Source organism: Lepidochelys olivacea (assembly GCF_965140295.1).
Source record: "Lepidochelys olivacea isolate rLepOli2 genome assembly, chromosome: 6".
In the NCBI taxonomy this organism is placed as follows: Eukaryota; Metazoa; Chordata; order Testudines; family Cheloniidae; genus Lepidochelys; species Lepidochelys olivacea.
In genome coordinates, this window is record NC_140416.1 from 61359936 (window position 1) to 61379122 (window position 19187).

The window sequence follows — 19187 nt, forward strand, 5'->3', positions numbered from 1 at the left end:
GACAGCACTTGAAGAAGAAGAAGAAGAAGAAGAGAACGTTACTCACCTTGCAGTAACTGAGGCTCTTTGAGATGTGTCCGCCGTGGGTGCTCCACTCCCCGCCCTCCTCCCCTCTGCTTTGGAGTAATAGTCTGACTTCTCCAAGGTAGAGAAGGAACTGAGGGGGGCGTAGGACGTGTGCGCTCAGGCAGACTCTAATGAGACTGCAAGACAGCAGCTGAGCGCGTGCGTCCCGACCAGGCACTGCTACCGAAGATCTCTGATCAATGGCGCTGGGATGCAGAGTCACCTGGAGTGGAGCACCCACAGGGGAACACATCTCGAAGAACCTGTAGCTGTAGTAAGAAGCCACCACATTAGAAAGCTAGAAGGGCACAGCTCGGCAAACCCCTATTGCTGGGAGTTTCAAGCTATTGGAACCCTAAAAACCAGGCATGGAATTATGCGTGACCTGCTGTGGTGGCCATTTCTATGGCTAACAATTCCTGCATCCCCAGCCCTATCCCTTGTCTATGGTTTCTGAGTCAGGTGGGTTGGTGCCATTTCCCTGCAAGCCAGAAGCATGGGGAATAGTTTCCTGCGAGGAAATGGGGAGTGTATTAGTTTGGTACAGCTGGCATAAAGAGGGCTGTTGATTTCAGATACATCTCCCCACTCAGTCAGATAGCTTCCTGAGGGAGGAATTCCTGAGGCGGCAGCTTTGCTTTGCTTTTTGTGGGTTGATGGGGGTGTGTTGCAGGTGTGGCGTGAGACACGCAATTGTTTCACCGAGGACAGATGATGTCTGGTCCTCTTTGCTCATAATCTCCTTCTCTGTGAAAGAATTTTGTAACCAAACACAAGTGTTGCCTGAGGAAGGAAGGAAATGTGTGGGTTATGGACGGCCCTGTATTGTTTAAGCAAAGAATCCTGACTGCGATATCTTTGGAATTTGTGTTGTGTAATCACTGTTTCAGATGGCTGAATTGGTGATAGGTGCAGTGCTGGCCTTCCCACAGACATGTTTCCAGTCAGTGGTATAGCAGAAGGCTTTGACCAGAGGAGCCCTTCAAAGGTCTAGTGAGATAGTAATTGGAGTGGATATCTTTACCAAGACAGTAACAGCTGACTAGCCAAACCCTTTTGGCACATGACCTTCTCATGAGAAAAGGAGCTAGGCTAGACAATGGATTTCCTGGCGGCCAGCTGGGAAGGGTTATCTAATAAAAGCTTTCAGTGCTGAAAATGGCATTTGCATTCATTCGTTCTGTACCAGTGCTTTAGGTTCCCTTGTTATTGTGAGCCTAGAGCATATTTTAGTGCTGAGTGGGGAGCTTTCCCTTGTGAATGTGGGGTCTAGGTGATCAATTCCTGCAGAATTTAAAATTAAAAAAAAAATCTAGCCCTTATGAGACCTTTTCAAATGTGGTATCAAATGTAAATTAATAGTGTTGTCTGACTGCAGACTCAGGGAGACGTGTCTGGTGTTTTTTTGCTGTTGCTCATAGCTTTGCCAAGCAGAACAGAGTGAAATCAATGTTCTGGTCCCTTTCCCTGCTGCTGTTCAAAACCCTAAGGGCAGTAGTGACACTGTTAAATGATCATGTGAAGTTTATGCTTCTCTGCTTTGGAAATCTCTGGGTACCAGAGGCAGGCACTGGAATATGTTCAGTAAGGAGTAGGGACCCTAAAAGGAAGCCGAAGTAGGAGTAAACTAGCAAAGTCCTCTTGTTCTTTCACCTGCTCTCAACTATACTCTCAAAACAATCAGGAGGCAAGGGAAAGGGTGTAAGAGTGGAGACCTGCCCCCCTTGTAGACAGAACTCTGGAGGAGAGAGAAAAGACACATGCACCTTCTTCCAGCAGCTGAACCAGGGGCAGCATCTCTAAATATATCAGTCGCTTGCTAACCAGCTGGCTGGTACCTTTTGGGAAATCTTCCAGAGCCTAGAATTTCTACTTTCTGGGAAAAGCTCCTATGTAAAATACATAGGTACAGAATTCTAATTTTTTTTGCCATTCAGCTCGTGTGAGCCATATCCCCTGGGGTCCCTGCCGGCTGCAGACACCATTTTCAGCACCATGTCAAGCCTCTCTGCTTGGGCTCTGAATGGTTTAGCTCAGTGGTTCTCAACCTGTTTACCTGTGTTATGTGGGCTGCAGGTTAAGAACCACAGCACCCTCCCAACCCCCTCCACCATCCCCTATGCCCAGCACCCCTCCCCCCCGCTCAGACCCCTCCATAGAGCAGGGTGAGGAGTGGAGCTGGGCAGCTGGAAAAGGGACCCCATAGCACAGGACTGGACCCTGCCAGCCAGAACTGCTGGGCAGCCATAGCTGGACCCCATCTTGCAGGGCTGGGCAACCGGCAGCCTGACCCAGACCCAGGGGGGCACAAGGCCAGCCCTGCATAGCTGTGCTCAGGGAGGGAAACAGGACCAGATGGAAGGCAGTGTTGCCTCTGGCATGTATCCAGTATGTGGGGGGAGGGGAGCACCGCCCCATGCTCCCCCAATTTCTGTCCACGGGGGAGGGGGAAGAGGTGCCAATTAATTAATTGGTTAGTCTCTAAGGTGCCCCTAGTACTCCTTTTCTTTTTGCGAATACAGACTAACACGGCTGCTACTCTGAAACTGCTCATAAGAATGTATTCGGTTAGAAGGGGACACAGTTTTCACCATAGCTGTGTAAAGTGCTAAACTGGCAGCAGAATTGTATCTCTGAGCCAGCGACTGATGGAATTGAATTCTACACCCTCTGCTGCAACAAGCACGCTGTAGGATCTATGGACCTGGCCAGCTGAGGAAAGGAAACTTTTAGGTTAAGCACGTACAAATTTTCCTAATACACATTGTGAAAGGAACATAAGACTTTGACCAGGTGCCTTTCTAGCATCACTTATGGCGTCACTACTGGGCAATAAGAAGATAAATGCCTATGGGTTTTATAATCCTATGACAAGCTGCTAATATTAGCCTTCATCTAGTTATGTGGATTTAAGTGTTTAGTTTGTTCTTTCATCCTGCATGTAAGTGAATTGTGCTGCACTCCTTCATTGCCACAGCAGATTCCTTATCTGTTGTGTAATTGTGGAGGTTATTTCTGTCAGGTTCAAGTACTCTATTAGTTTTTGGTTATGATCCTAAAACCTATACTATATGTAAATCCACATTGTGGCAGGAGACTGTGCTTTTCTCCATTTGTTCTTTGGTATCTAAGGGCATTGGAGAATCCAATCTTTTGGGAGTCATTCTTCTGCTGTGGAAGTCTGTCTGTGATTTAAGAAAAGGAGTACTTGTGGCACCATAGAGACTAACAGAGGCAAATTTATTATTTGTTAGTCTCTAAGGTGCCACAAGTCTTCCTTTCTTTTTGCGGATACAGACTAACATGGCTGCTACTCTGAAACCTGTCTGTTTTGCTATCTAGTGTGCTTGTGTGGGTTTCTTGGTTTGTTTCTGATGGTCTCTGTTGTAATATGACTTTACCACTTCGTGGGATGATCTACATTTCACAGCAAAATAAAGAGAAACTGTGTGCTTCGTACTTCTATAAGGAGTGACTGAGTTTTTAATGCTTTATTCCTTCACTAAGTGGCAACTCCGAGGTCCACTAACCAAACTGAATACCCAGTTGAGAAAGTTACAAAATTCTCTAATTGCCAGTCATAGCTATAATCTCTTCTTTAGCATATAAATCATGCTTCATCATGAAGGGGCTCCTAAAAAAAGGAAGAATTGCCTCACCCACTGCTGAGGGCCACTGTGGGGTGGAACAGGGCAGCTGTAGTAGGTAGGTATCCCACCGTAACAGAAAGTGCCATGGGATACTTAATGACCACACATGGTCTGGGCTTCTGTTTTACAACTCATCAGAAACTCTTTACAGCACCATCTTTGATCAGAGTTCAGAACTTGAGCATATTCCCAGGCTAGCAAAGGCCAAGGAACACCTATATAACACTTTGGTAACCACACTACCTTACTTTACACATCTTTGATCAGCTCCAAAGGAAGCTACATCTAGCCCCTCTTAGCTGGAAGGATGTCTGCCTATGAGCTTGGTGGAAAGAAGTAAATGGAGAAGACAATCGCAGTCTTCCTTGGGGTAGGGGTCTAGGAGGGTCATTTTGTGGTAGCTTTTCTTGTCCACATGATAGGAGAATATTTCCTGCTCTTTTTTGTCCTATTAAAAATGTATTCAAAGAACATTACAGCTTGGACATGAAAGTAGTTAGTTCCCTTCTAAGGAGAGCAGAGTTCTCTTGAGAACATCTACTGACAACATGGGGTTAGCAGCAGTTTTCTGTGTCCCATTGACAGGTTTCAGAGTAACAGCCGTGTTAGTCTGTATTCGCAAAAAGAAAAGGAGTACTTGTGGCACCTTAGAGACTAACCAATTTATTAGAGCATAAGCTTTCGTGAGCTACAGCTCACTTCATCAGATGCATATCGTGGAAACTGCAGCAGACTTTATATATACACAGAGAATTGTATATTGGTTATTGAGAAGGAGAAATGTGATATAAAGCAAAGAAAGACTTCTGTCACTTTTTATTTTACAAAGTGAAACCAAACATCCTACTTGTCTTGCATTTTGATTGACAATGAATAACAATGCCTGACACATTTAGAACTGCCCTTGTAGAAATCCTGATACATAGATTAAACCTGCCCCTCGATCTGGAGATGGCAATTCTCTCCTGCTGGGCTGATTTCAATGATACGCAAATGCTTGGCTTTCTCACCTTGTGATTCTTCCCTGTTCTCTCCCCCTCTGTCCCTTCCCGGCTGAGAACAACCTCTCTGAAGAGATGTGTAAACCTAATATCGGACCTTGGCCCCTCGCACCAGTAGGCTGTGTTCAAACCCTATTCTTACACTAATAAGAGAATCTTAAAAGAAAGCTGTGCCAAGGGGATAGGCATAGCTTTCCAAACAGCTTTTACTCACCCAGGGCTGTAATATCCCCTTGGAAAGCTTGAAATTACGATTACCTAGAGTTATTTTATTTCCCTCCATTGCTTGGGACAATGCCATAAGTGTCTCATCAACGGGAGCTCCATCCACTGTTCACACTTCTATGAACAAGAATTAAACCATTATGGCCTGGGATGAGGCAAGAAGTACATAGGAATTCTGTTAAGGTTTCAGGTACACAAAAAAGCCAGTGAAAATGGGGGTGTGCCATTTATCTTGTAGAGATGGCTACCAGCTCCCCCTGGTTTTAGGTTGCTTAATACTTTCCATTATAAAGAATTCCTGTTACCTTTGAGATGCTGGTGTGCAGCAGACCTTTGAAATTTGGCAGGAAGTAAGCCTGGGGGCCAGAGAAGGGCCTTTTCTTTGGCTGATGAAATTCTGTTCAGGTTTGACGGAGAGAAATAACTTTGGGAAATCACCATTTCCCTTCTGTAGTTTGTGTTTGTGGGGAACATGTGGGCAACATGCCATGTTGAAGGTGAGTGTTCTAATGTAAGGCTGGGCCCCCACACTGCACTAAACCCAGCAGCGGAGAATGTCTCTCTGCAAAGAGAATTAGGCTAAACTCTTCCTGACCACTGTATTCCAGACACAGCACACAGTCTCAGTGGCCCATTTTCCCTCTCTGGGGCACTACATGAAGAAGGGTTCCAAGGAATTTCACACACCCATACACTTACATCTACATACCTCCCAGGAAAAGGGGGAGAGAGAGACAAGCTGGGCTTTCCCCCAACCAAGTCTTCCTTCTGGATTCAGCACATAGCCCCAGTGGCCCACCTGGAAACCCACCCCTCTGGTGGCACCACATAGGGAAGAAGGTCCCCTAGATATTCAAGGAAGGAGTGGGAAGAAGCTGGGATGGTCCTGTAGCTCAAGGCATGCTATGGTGCTGAATGATCGGGGCTCAAACCTTGCTCCTGAGGCACGATGAGGATGGTATTGCAGTTGCACAAAATAGATTCCCCTGCCCCTTTTTTAAGACCGAATGAGTTACATACAAAAAACTCAAATGTTATTTATGTTGCAAAATCAAGCAGTCAAAAGCTAGGAAATTCCAGAATTTAGATACTAAGTCATTAAATGCGAAGTCTGGCTTATAGCCACATGTTCTTCATTTTCAGGGTATCCTCTTGAGACACCCAGTGCCTGGTTTGCAGAGGTACTGAGCACTCAGCTGCTATTAGTCATTGGGAGCTGTGCATGCTCAACCCCTGTAGCATTAAGGCTGTGTGGGCTGGAAGAAGGAGCAAGGGGTTGGGAGGTGCTTAGCTCTAATTCTGCCTCTGCTACTGAGTCACCATTTGGCCTCAGGCATGTCTCTTTGTGTCTGTTTCCTGGGGTATAAAATGCAGGTGGTAATACTCTTCCCTCACAGTGGAGATGAATTATTAATATTTGTGAGGCACTCAGATCCCATGGCAATAAGCGCCCTAGAAAAGTCAATGAGGAAATGACTAATTCTGTAATCATTGCATTGTATGCAATAAACAAGGCAGGGATCACTGAATGATGAGGATAACAATATTCAGCTGCTTCATTCTGTGAGCATCATCCATCTTTTGCACTGAATGAGACCAAGGGTTTCTGGAGGGAAAACATGTGATCACGTAATTGAGGACTCTCTTCATTCTGATTCATACACACAAGGTTCCTTAGGTAACCTAAATTCTGGTATTTGCAAGCTTTCAACTGCTTGAGCGTAACCTAACATTTTTAAAGTAAAGCTTTTTGTATATAATTTATATAGCATTGCTGGTGTACATGGTATAGCCCTTCACAATAGAGAGCACACCAAACAAAGAAGTACATCCCTGCCCAATAGGGCTTCTGATATAAAAGGCATGCATGAATACAGTGCAAAAGAATGGAGACTAGAAGAAACATTCTTAGGCAGCGAGGGTACCTCTACATTGGAATAAAAGACCCCTGGAATGTCTGTGGCTGGCCTGGGTCAACTGACTTGGGCTCACTGGGCTCAGGCTCTGAGGCTAAAAATTGCACTGTAGATGCTCGGGCTTGGAGGCTGGACTTTGGCGTCCTAGAGCTCGGGTTCCAAAGGTCTACAAAGCAGTTTTACAGCCCTTCAACCCAAGCTGGCCGAACAAGGGTTTTTAATTCCCATGGAGATGTACACTTAGTGCAGGAGTGGGCAAACTTTTTGGCCTGAGGGCCACATCTGGGAATAGAAATTGTATGGCGGGCCATAAGTGTTCACAAAATTGGGGTTGGGGTGAGGGCTCTGGTTGGGGGTGTGGGCTCTGGGGTGGGGCTGGGGATGAGGAGTTTGGGGTGTAGGAGGGTGATCTTGCCTGAGATTGAAGGGTTTGGAGAGTGGGAGGGGGATCAGGGTTGGGGCAGGTGTGCGGGAAGGGGTGTAAGTTCCAGCTGGGGGGGCAGGCTCTGTGGTGGGGCTGGGGATGAGAGGTTTGGGATGCCGGAGGGTGCCCCAGGCTGGGATCAAGGGGTTTGGAGAGCAGGAGGGGGATCAGGGCTGGGGCACGGAGTTGGGGGGGTGTGGGGAGAGGCTCAGGAGTGCAGGTTCCAAGTGGTGCTTACCGCAAGCAGCTCCCAGAAGCAGTGCCATGTCCCCTCTTCGACTCTTACGTGGAGGTGCGGCCAGGCAGCTCTGCACGTTGCCCCATCTGCAGGCACCGCCCCTGCAGCTCCCATTGGAGCACCAGAGGGGGTCATTGGAGCGCATAGGAGCTGGAGCATGAGGACCATGTGGCTGCTTCCGGGAGCCGCGTGGTGCGTCCCCCCGACCCTGCGCCCCGTCTGGAGCAGGGCCGTGCCATATCATGCGGCCCCCAACCCTGCGTCCCAGCTGGAGTGCCGGAGCAGGGCAAGCCCCAGACCCCACTCCCTAGCAGGAACTTGTGGGCCAGCTTTAAGCAGCTCATGGGCTGAATCCATCCTGTGGGCTGTAGTTTGCCCACCCCTGCCTTAGTGGCTAGAGTCCAGATGAAAACTGCTTAACGATACCTTACTTCTGTCAGCAGGGGTTGTACTGAGCTGGTTGCTTCTCAGCAGTATGTTCCAATAGCAGATTTCTGGATCTGTCAGTTTAAACTTCCATTTAAAAAGGTGGGGGGGGGGAAGGAACTTTGCTGGGAAAATACTTAGAATGTGACCCACTGCAGTCCTCAGTATGCAGACAGACATGATGAAATAGCTTGGTGGACAAGATGCTTAAATCCCCTCCCCCTGCAGATGAAGCAGGCCCTAAACTCAGCAGAACCACTGTGATGGTGCTGTGCAGGGGAGGGGGCAGGCTGCTTGAAGGGACTCCACATAGAAGAGTCTGGTGTGGCTAGGGCAGTGCAGAGCAGTGGCTGTTTAGCCTGCTACTAAGTGACTCTATACAGCTCCTGTGCAGTGGGTGTACAAGTGTTGTGCCATCTGCTCCCAAATTTCAGGGTTGTAGCTATAGCCTACTGTATTACTGGACTGGAGGGAGGATTCCTTCTTCCCATACTCCCCCCCTCCTCCTTCAGTCCTCTGTACAAAGCATCTGGTCCTAAGAGATATGACCTGCCCTCCCTCATCTCACTGTGGAGTGTAAGCTGTCACTTTCCAAGTTACCGTATATACTCATTCATTAGCCCGTTCATTTATAAGCCAACCCCCCCCAGATGGATAGGTAAAAATTGTAAAAACTGTATGACCCTTTCATAAGCCAACCCTAAATTTCAGGGGGTTGCAAATGTTGGCTCCCGGCCCGTCAGATTAAGCCGCTGGCGGGTCGGACGTTTTGTTTTCCTGGAGCGTTCACAGGCACGGAGCCCCTCAGCTCCCAGTGGCCGCGGGTCTCCGTTCCCAGCTAATGGGAGCTGCGGGAAGTGGCACACCGCTTCCCGCAGCTCCCATTAGTTGGGAACGGCGAACCGCAGCCACAGGGAACTGAGGGGCTCCGTGCCTGTAGATGCTCAAGGTAAACAAAATGACAATCTATTAGATATTCAATTCAATGATGTCATGGAGTTTAAAATCATCAAATTTTGGTGTAGACCCATTTATAAGTTGACCGCTGCTCTTTGATGCGTCACTTTTTTACCAAAAGTATTCGGCTTATGAACGCGTGTATACGGTATGTCAGGATTAACTATTTCATTGGTGATCATTTCAGGTAATACCATCCAGTTACCCTGGGATCATGGGTGGAACTGTAGCACCATCACTCCTCTGCATGTGTCAGAAGATATGTGTATGTCAGAGATTACAAGAGAGGGTGTGGGTAACCCACTGTGGTAAAAAGTAAAGCACCTGAATTTATTCAAGCCCCAAAGTGTTTTATTAAATATGAACAAGCTTCCTCACTAGGATTGAGATGTTGATCTGGATTTAAAGGGAGAAGTGATGGACTCTTCTCCCCTGCATTCAGTGTTTGAGTAATGTAAGAACATTCGCTTCAGTTTGATATTTTTTTTGCTATCCAGATTATTGGAGGAGGAACACCTTCAGAATAGGACGGGTTCCTCATTTGATAAGTGGTGGTAGTGGAGAGCATATCAAAGATTCTGCATGCTGCCAGCAATAACTGTAAGCTGCCAGAGGAGATGAAATCGTAAGCAGCAAAGATCCTGTTTTCATTCCGATTTCCTCATTTTCTATTTTTTTCCCTGTCCATGGTTATTGATTATACTGGCAGAAATGTAGCAGAACTGTCTTCGGTTTTCCACGAGGCCTTGAAATGCATTTGCCCCTTCTAAATTGACAAGTTACCATGTTGTCAGTTTGCTGCCCCACCTCCTTATGAGGCACCATGCTTCAACTGCTTGGCCTTAGTTTTCCCCAATAAGGTTTTCAGGCAGCTCTGATGGCTTCCAGCAGAGCCTGTTGGCCAGGTTACTACAAAAATACACTCTCACACCTCTCTCTCTCTCTCTCACTCACACACACAGAGCAGGGTCCAAAGTCAGTACAAAAACAAACACAAAATAAGACTCTTTCTGCCAGCTGGGTTTAGCTTTGAGGCTATTTCATCTGCCTTCCTCCCTTCTCTAGATTCAGCTCTTAGAGCCTGCTTTTTCCCTCAAATGAGACAACTGTTTTATCTGAGGCAAAGGTCCCCAACCTGGGCATTGCTCTTATCAAATTAGATGCCTTTAAGTCACCAGGGCCTGAAGAAATGCATCCTAGAATACTCAAGGAGCTGACTGAGGAGATATCTGAGCTATTAGTGACTATTTTCTAAAACTAATGGAAGACGGGAGAGATTCCAGAAGACCGGAAAAGGGCAAATATAGCACCCATCTCTAAAAAGGGAAATAAGGACAACCCGGGAAATTGCGCTGAAGTTATGCTGACTGGTCTGTAACCTGAAAGATAATGGAGCAAATAATTAAGCAATCAATTTGCAAACACCAAGAAGATAAAGTGATAAGTAACAGCATGGATTTGTCAAAAATAAATCTGTCAAACCAACTAAATAGCTTTCTTTTGATAGGGTAACAAACCTGGTGGAGGGGGAAGTGGTAGATATGGTATGATGTTGATTTTAGTAAGGCTTTTTGATACTGTCTCGCATGCCATTCTCATAAACTAGGGAAATCCAACCTAGATGGAGCTATTATAGGGTGGATGAATAACTGGTTGGAAAACTGTTCCCAGAGAGTAGTTGTCAGTGGTTCACAGTCATGCTGGAAGGGCATAATGAGTGGGGTCCTGCAGGGATCCGGTCTGGTTCTGTTCAATATCTTCCTCAATGATTTAGATAATGGCATGGAGAGTACACTTATAAAGTTTGCAGAGGGGTTGCAAGTGCTTTGGAGGATAGGACTAAAATTCAAAATGATCTGGACAAACTGAAGAAATGCTCTGAAGTAAATAGGATGAAATTCAATAAGGACAAATGCAGAATACTCCACTTAGGAAGGAAAATGGGAAATGACTGCCTAGGAAGGAGTATGGCAGAAAGGGATCTGAATCATAGTGGATCACAAGCTAAATGAGAAGAGTGTTAACACTGTTGCGAAAAAAACATCATTCTGGAATGTATTCATAAGAGTATTGTAGGCAAGATAGAAGTAATTCTTCTGCTCTATTCTGCACTGATTAGGCCTCAACTGGAGTATTGTGTCCAGTCCTGGCCGCCACATTTCAGGAAAGATGTGGACAAATTAGAGTGAGTCCAGAGAAGAGCAACAAAAATGAATAAAGGTCTAGAAAACATGACTTACATGAGAAGATTGATAAAACTGGGTTTGTTTAGTCTGGAGAAGAAAAGACGAGAGAGGACTTGATTAACAGTCGTTAAGGACTTAAAAGGTTGTTATAAAGAGGAGGGAGAAAAATTGGTTCTAGTTAACCTTTGAGGATAGGACAAGAAGCAATGAGTTTAAATTGCAGCAATGGTTGGACATTAGGAAAAACTTCCGAACTGTCAGGGTGGTTAAGCACTGGAATAAATTGCCTAGGGAGGCTGTTGGAACCTCCATCATTGGAGGTTGAGTAGGTTAGACAAATGCCTGTCAGGGATGGTCTAATACTTAGTCCTGGCATGAGTGCAGAAGACTGGACTAGATGACCTTTTGAGGTCCTTTCTAGTCCTATGATTCTATAATTGATTTGAGTGGGAGGAAACCATGTTATCTCTCCATATCAAGTTGTGCAGGCTGACTAAGCCATCTGGACCTTAGAAAAAGAAGAAAATCAATAATGAAGTGACCGTGTGGGGAGACATAAGATTAAGGACTTTATGGGCCTGCCTAGAGAGGTGTCTGCACTTGAAGCAATTTACAAGTGGCACTGCTATGGATGTGTCTTAGGGTATGTCTACACTGAAAAGAAAGAGGGGAAAAAAACCCATGGCAGCATGTCTGCACCCAAATTTCAGTGTAGATGTTCCTGCTTGGACTGGAGCCAAGACTTTGAAACCCAGCAAGGAGGGAGTGGGTCTCAGAGACCAGACTCCAGCCTACATGGGAACATCTACATTTATTTTTAGCCCTGTAACAAGAGCCCTCAGAGCCCAAGTTAGTTGACCCGTAGTTTTGGTTTTTGTCTTTTGCTGCGTAGACATGCTCTACTTACCTTATTTTCTAAGTCTGTTTCTTTTGACCCTTCCTTAACTTGGTGGCTAACTTATAGTATTGGAATAAAACCTAGCATTCAACAACTGCACTAGATTTAGTAGGGGTGAAACCCAGGCAGTGGAGCGTCATTGCTGTATTATGGTGTTTCTTCCCATTTCTAGAAACAAGACTTCTCAGAAGCCAGCAGGAGGAACTACGAACATGCGCCACATTTTCAGCTGATTTTTGCAAAGTCGGTACTTGCACAGTTGGAGTCTTCCTCTATACAACATCTTCATGATGGTTTCTCTCCTTTCCCCTTTTCCTCCAGTTTGCCCCCGTCCGCCGGAGCCTGAGAATGGAGGCTACAAATGCCATCCAACTCCTTGCAGTGACCCTCTGACATCTGACAGCGTCATAGAGTATGTATGTGATGAAGGCTACATGCTAAAGGGAGATTACAAATACTTGACATGCAAGAATGGAGAATGGAATCCAGCCATGGAAATTAGCTGTAGGCTAAGCCAAGGTGAGTAATGCATTACAGCAAGTAAGGAAGGTAGCTTCCATTTTAGACTGTCTTCTCTTATTTATTATATATTTTAATATTTGATACATGTATTGAGGTAGTGCCTAAAGAACACAACAAGATTGGGCCCGTTGTGCTAGGTGCTGTACAAACAAAATCAGTGGTAATCCCAGCTCACAGTGTAAAAGCACAACACCTCTCCTACATTCCTCCTTTCAAAGTCCAGCCCATGTTCTTTAACAGAGAAACATGGCCTGTGAAGATGTGCTTCTGGATGCAGATCTCTGTCATGGTTTGAGTGGTGGCTCCTGTATTAGCCTGCTGAGACAATAGATTCCATCTTGCCGTATTAGAGATAAGGGGGCAGTAAGCTGCTCTATCGTGTGCACTTTCAGTGCTGCCCCTCTGGCTCCTGGCAAGCTGACAATACATCATCCACCTCGTCTTGTCTCTCTAATATCCTGGGGACCAACAGGGCTACAACAATATTGCAGACTGTGGCTGTGTCTCTGTTTTTTCTTCTTCACCAGTGCTTTCTAACACCCATTTTTGGAGGGGCTGCTTTATTTGCTTTTGGAGCTTGCAGTCTGCTGCAGCGCAGAGCTCCATGGTGCTGTTTGTTTGGCCTGGCCTGATGGATGTTACTGCTGATTTCTGTTTTCTTTCTTTCCAAATGGAAATTGACAGCTTTTGTTATGTGAGGCTTTTCCAAGCTGGACAGGAATTCCTCTCCCATGACAGGAAAGTAAAGCAGTCTGCAGAAAAATATTTGTTATACAGCTGTAATTTTATTGTCTATGTTTAAGGATTTCTGGTTTTAAAAAACATACATACCCAGTAAAAGCTGATGGAGGGAGGAGCCCATATACTGGTGGAATGACTCAGCAGCAACAATTGGAGTCAAATTTTTCCTCCGGGATTAGTGTTTATAACACATCTTGCTTTCTGGCTTAACTTAATCAGAAAGCAAACAGAAAAGCACCCCTTCTTGGAGTTCACCCGAGCTCTGTGGCCACTAGAACCTACTGTACTATTCCCAAAGATGCCCTTTTCTCTCCTGGCCACTCTTACAGCCCTTACTCTGAGCATCTGTGCCAGGGGAGGGGGAAGTGGAATTCACCTGCGACCAGGTAGAACCTGAAAGCACTCTGAGTTCAGTGTGGGATTGTAAAAATTCCTCTGTTCTTTCCCATCCCACTTCCTCCCCCAGTCCCAGTCCATGCAAGAAAACCCTTCACTGTGACAACTCGCCATGCTTGGACAGCATTCCTGCATGATGGCATTTTGCCCACTCCAGGACTGCAAGTAGCAATGTGAATGGCAATGACCACGTGGCTTTTCTCTAGTATCACCGGGGATGGGTTAATACCACACATGGCCTGGGTTGACCAGAAATATAGGGCCTCAAGTCACTGGTGGAAGGGTAGTGACTTGAAAAAGCCAGTGAGAAATGAGGAAACTGTGTTAAGACCATAGGCTTCAAAGCAAACAATCACATCTTAATCCATCTTCGGGTGTCGCACCGCTTCACAGAAAATGCAGCCATACAGGAACATGATGTGAAGATCTTGTCTACACTAAGTACCTATTGCTAGGTGTGACCCTAGAGGACATAGTGAATTGTAGCAAAATGGAAGTTTTGCTTAACTGGGATTCAGTTAAATGGGGATGTCCTGTATATGAAGCATGTAAGAGCATTGGCCAGTGAACCTACAAGCATTGCGGGGCGGGTTAGTACAGAAGACTTTAGTCATCACTTAAATGGGTTAGGGGATAGAAGCAACATACAGGCAATTACACAGCCTAGAGAGGGAGAAGACCTCTTAGGCTGTCTGAGTTCATTTCCCTGCCAGTACAGGATTATTCCCTACTACATGTTTGTTAGGCTATGTCTACACTAGCACTTACTGTGGGACCTACCTAAGCGCCAGTGTAGAAAGCGCTATGTTGGCTTCTCCTGCCGACATAGCTACCCCTGCTCAGCTCCCTTGTCACACTTTACCTGTGCTAAAACAAGCCATGGGGATTCCACTACTTTCCTTGGGGCAGACTCTTCCACTGGCTAAGAATTCCTATTAACAGGGAGCTTTTCCTGCTGTTCAGCCTAAAACACCCCTTCTGTTACGCTAAACAATTCTCTTCCTTCCTTATGGTCATCAAGCCTCTTTGTAGTTGTTGTCACGGAGTGTGAGGAAGTTTGGGCCCTTCACCCCTCTTCCTGGGATTCACTGTGACTCTCTCAGCCAGCCAGTAAAACAGAAGGTTTATTGGACAATAGGAACACAGTCTAAAACAGAGCTTGTGGGTACAACCAGGACCCCTCAGTCAAGTCCTTCTTGGGGGGCAGGGAGCTTAGACCCCAGGCTTGGGGTTCCCTGCTTTCCACCACCCAGCCCAAAACTGAAACCAACCCCCCCAGCAGGCTCTCTCCTGCAGCCTTTGTCCAGTTTCCTGGGCAGAGGTGTTGCTTCCCTCATCTCCCCCCGGCTCAGGTTACAGGCTCTCAGGTATCCCATCTCCAATGAAACTCCCCTGCCACATTCCCAGGTCAACACTCCCCCCTCCCTGCTTCGTCACAGTTGTCACTTAGCCAAACTAAATGTATGCATTTAACTCATCCTCTCCTAAATCAGCCCCTTTAGCCTCCTTCCCCCCTTCTATTGCTCTTCCCTGACACTCCCTCCATTTTTCAGAGTACCCTTGTATGTACCTTCTTCACATGATGGCTGTTCTGAGGCATGAACCATTTGTTTCTTTTGGCTTTGTAGATAAAGATTCGCCCCCGACAATCGGGGTCCCCACCCTCTCCATAGTGGCCTCCACAGCAAGCTCAGTAGCTCTGATCCTTCTCTTAGTTGTGCTGTTCGTTTTGCTGCAGCCAAAGCTGAAGTCTTTTCATCACAGCAGGTGAGCTCAGTGGGGGAAAAGTTTCAACAGAGGGCAGGGGCTGGGGGATGTAATATTTATTTACATGTGCAGTCCACAAGGGTGTTGGGTTTGTCTCCTCTTTCTGTCATCTTAACCCCATCACTCTTCTTTCCTTTCTCTGTCCTGTTCTTCTGTTTTTCTCATTTCCTTTTTTCATCCTTTTGTGCTTTTCTTCATCACTCTTTCTTCAAGTCTGTTGCTTTGTTGGGTTCTGCTGGGTTTCTGTATAATCTCCTCATGTCATGTTGAGCAGGGTCTGGTTTTAATGGCCATAACTTCTCATCCCTTTCCTTTAAATAAATTTACTGCTGGCAAAAGATGCCATCGGGTTGATGACACAAGAAAAGAGACTGTTCTTCTCATTCACAGAATAGATGTGATACTGGCAATCTTACCACAGGCTTCCACTGCCCTGCCAATGTACCTCAGCCCTTATCTGGAGAGGGTTTAGTCTCCAGCTCCTGTCAGGCTTTGGTCTGTCCATTAAAACTTCCCGTTGTTGACATCAGTCAGCACTAATGTGTGCTGGTGGTTTTTTTGTGATGTGAACATAGTCTATTGGAAGCTTGGCCTGACCCCCCAGATTCACTTCCCGTAGGACAGCATACTGAATAGAGTTGAGGAAAGGGCTATTCCCTGCCTTATTTAAACCACGGGCCTCACAAACTCAGGACATAGTGGAGCTGTGATTTTTTTTTTATTTTCCCCCCACCCCCCATGCACCCCTTACTTTTAGCTGCCCCACTTACGTGTCTCCAGTGACGAGGCACAGGCAGTATTATGGGTGAGAAGAGGTCTGTGGGTGGCACAGAGTGTCTATGGGCTTCAGGAAACACAGCATTTGTGCACTGTGAAGCAGTGTGCCCAGCACTTGTGAACGGCTCCTCCTGGAGACCCCCTGAACTTGGATACAGCATTTTCTGTGGCTACTGTTCTCCCATTCCACCTGATCTATTTGCTATTCTATTTCTGTGCTTCTACATTTTAAATGTAAGACATTATCCAAACCCTATTGGACTGTCCTCTACTTCAGCCTCCTTACTTTTCCAGTGCTGGATGATTACCAAGGTAAGAGCCTGTGGATTTACATCTGCCCCTTCCCCTGCCAGTGCCCAGCTCATTTAAGAGATCCCTCCATTGCTTCTGTGGCTGTGAATTATGCTGATATCACTAAATAAAGGTACTGACCAGCCAGAATAAATTAATTATTCAGGAGCTTCTGACATATGTGCACATCTCTGATTATCCCTGCTGCGGGGAGGGTGGGGGGGAATAGAAAAAATACAGGACATTTGCCCTCCTGACCTGGGAAAAGACAGCTGTACATGGAGGAGGGGAGGGTCCCACATTTCAACTGCTGCCATTGCCGGCAGTGTGTACTGTGCTCTGCTGCCCTTCCTCCGGGTGGGCACAGATTGGTCTTCTGAGCCAGCCACTTCTGCTCCTTGAACAGCTGGTGGGGTGGCTGTTGAGCAGCAGGGCATTGTCTCATTTGAGGGCACAGTTCTGGAGCATGCCCCTGTCTTCCGCAGGGCCAGCCACTGTTAACAGGAGAACTAGTGTGTGGTCACTGGCATGGCAGCACAAGGAGGTGACTGCTTTTCATGGGGTGTTGGTAAAATTCAGTCCTTCTCCCCCTGAACAGGTCACTGTTGAGTGGTGGAATTGGGTTAAGGAAAGGTTACTTCATGGCTCATTGGCGTGGTGGGGGGCTCACAGACACACAGAGCTATCTAAATTAGCCCTAAATTAGCTTTTTCCTCTTGCAAGACGTGATCAAGGTGTATCTGGGGATCAGGTCTCCATGATGGTGGATGGTGTCCAGGTGGCCTTGCCGTCCTATGAAGAAGCAGTCTATGGCAGCGCAGGGAACTGCATTCCGCCCTCGGATTCACGAGTACAGATTGTGCTGTCAGAGGGAGCTGGGCAGAGTGGAACAAGTGAGATGCAGCAGCAGCAGGACCAAGGGGCTCGGGACTGCTTCGTTGGAGAGGACGAGGCCCCAGGACGCTCTGGACTGTGTGAAGCCAGTGGCTCTCAACGCTCTGAAACTGTTCTCGTACACCAGGCCACCACCTCTTCCTGGGTAGCTGGCATGGCTAGCAGTAGACCTGTGCACAAAGATGCTCAAGACTCAGAAAGCAGTGATCTACAAAGCCTTTTATCACTTACTTCCTCGGAGGAATACACAGACGGTACGTGATATGAACAGGGAATACTGAATGAGACACTAATGTGCATAAGAATAGTCGCCGCAGTGAAGCTAGCTAGGATGAGAATTACAAGGGCCATTGATTCTTTGGCTTAAGGGCACAAGCTGGTCACCAGCTGAGTGTCAAAGAAATTTCCCTACCTCCACTGTGTTACGTAATTAAATGCATACTGGGGGCTGTACATCTTCCTCCAAAGCATCCAGCATTGGCCTGCATCAAAGGCAAGATGCCAGACTAGGACCACAGGTCTGTTCTGCTCTGCTCTTGTGCTTCCTCTGGTCTTTATCAAGTCATTGGCAAAGAACTTTCTCCCCATCCCCCGCAGTGCCATGAAAATGCAGGGCAGCCCTATTTAGGGGCAACTGCTTGTTGGAGGGGGGCACTTTTTTGAAAATGAGCAGTTTACAGTTCTGGGGCTCCTCCATTTGGGGCACTGTAACTGACAAGGCAAGGGACTGTCTAGCGTAGTGCATAAAGCACTACAGACCCAGAGCACAAGTCTAGTTTGAAGTCCTAAGAGGAATGAGTTATGATGGTCTTGTGCCTCAGTCCTGTAGCGGACAGGAGTCCACATAACATGGACCAGCTCTCTGAGTTTTCTGGACTCTGCGAAAAGAGAGGCCTTACAAGGACAGAGCTGATATGGAGACAGAACAAAGCTTTGCTTCTGTAGAGGTTAGATCTGCTAGGTCAAGAAGCATAAATGGCTTATAGATAGCACAAAGCAGAACTTTATTTTCCATTGCTGCAAGCCCTATAATAGTCAGTAACATGACTTGGAACCCTACTCAACAATAAAACCCCAAAGGTTATTTCCCCTACAGGGAGGGAAATACCAGATTCCCAGATATGGGAGGAAAACCTCAAACATGGGTAGCAGAGTTTGGGGATAGTGTTGCCAAAAGCTGATCCAGTGGGCCTTTCAGACTGTGCAGAAATAGGCAGACAATCCATGTGTTCTGCAATGTATAGCACTGCTTTTAAATCTCTGTTTAAAGCACCTCTCAGTGGGGCAAATTGCTATAATCCAGAAGCTGGGAATGGGCGACGGGGTGTCTCACTTGATGATTACCTGTTCTGTTCATTCTCTCTGGGGCACCTGGCATTGGTCATTGTCAGAAGACTGGATACTGGCCTAGGTGGACCTTTGGTCTGACCCAATATGGCCGTCCTTATGTTATAAGGAAGACTAACCAAAAGGCTAGCTTACTGGGTCAAGATCCTGCTGAAGCTACCTAACTCCCACCTACATGGGAACTTGCACTGGCTGTAGTTAAAGGTTAACTTGCCACAGGCCTATTTGCAATCACCTGCTGCTGCTAGGCTAAGGCAATAGGAAACTCCTGATCTGTAGGGAGGCTGCTGGAGGGCTTGGGGAGAAGTGCTACCTGGTGTCGGAGGGCGAATGCTGCACTACCATTGTCGGAGAGTGTGTGTCTGTACTGGGATGTGGGAGGGGCTGTAACATATGCCCTGTCTGTGCACTTTGCTGCCACCTGTTAGAAGTTCCATAGAGTGACCCGTGTAAAGTCTGACCTCT

The 19187-nt window shown here is 46.7% G+C and overlaps 1 protein-coding gene and 1 long non-coding RNA gene across 4 annotated transcripts in view; one reads left to right on the top strand and one right to left on the bottom strand.

The window, feature by feature from the left end:
* SUSD6 (sushi domain containing 6) overlaps positions 1-19187 on the top strand; it is a 137759-nt gene that overhangs the window by 112431 nt on the left and 6141 nt on the right. For all 3 annotated transcript variants that reach the window (XM_084629895.1, XM_084629896.1, XM_084629897.1), the window contains exons 3-5: positions 12309-12506; positions 15275-15413; positions 17205-17629. In XM_084629895.1, coding sequence (XP_084486021.1) covers positions 12309-12506; positions 15275-15413; positions 17205-17629 — 762 coding nt within the window. The remainder of the gene's footprint in view (positions 1-12308; positions 12507-15274; positions 15414-17204; positions 17630-19187) is intronic.
* Positions 1-19187, bottom strand: part of LOC311521547 — a 35984-nt gene that overhangs the window by 1281 nt on the left and 15516 nt on the right. The gene's annotated exons all lie outside the window — the stretch shown is intronic.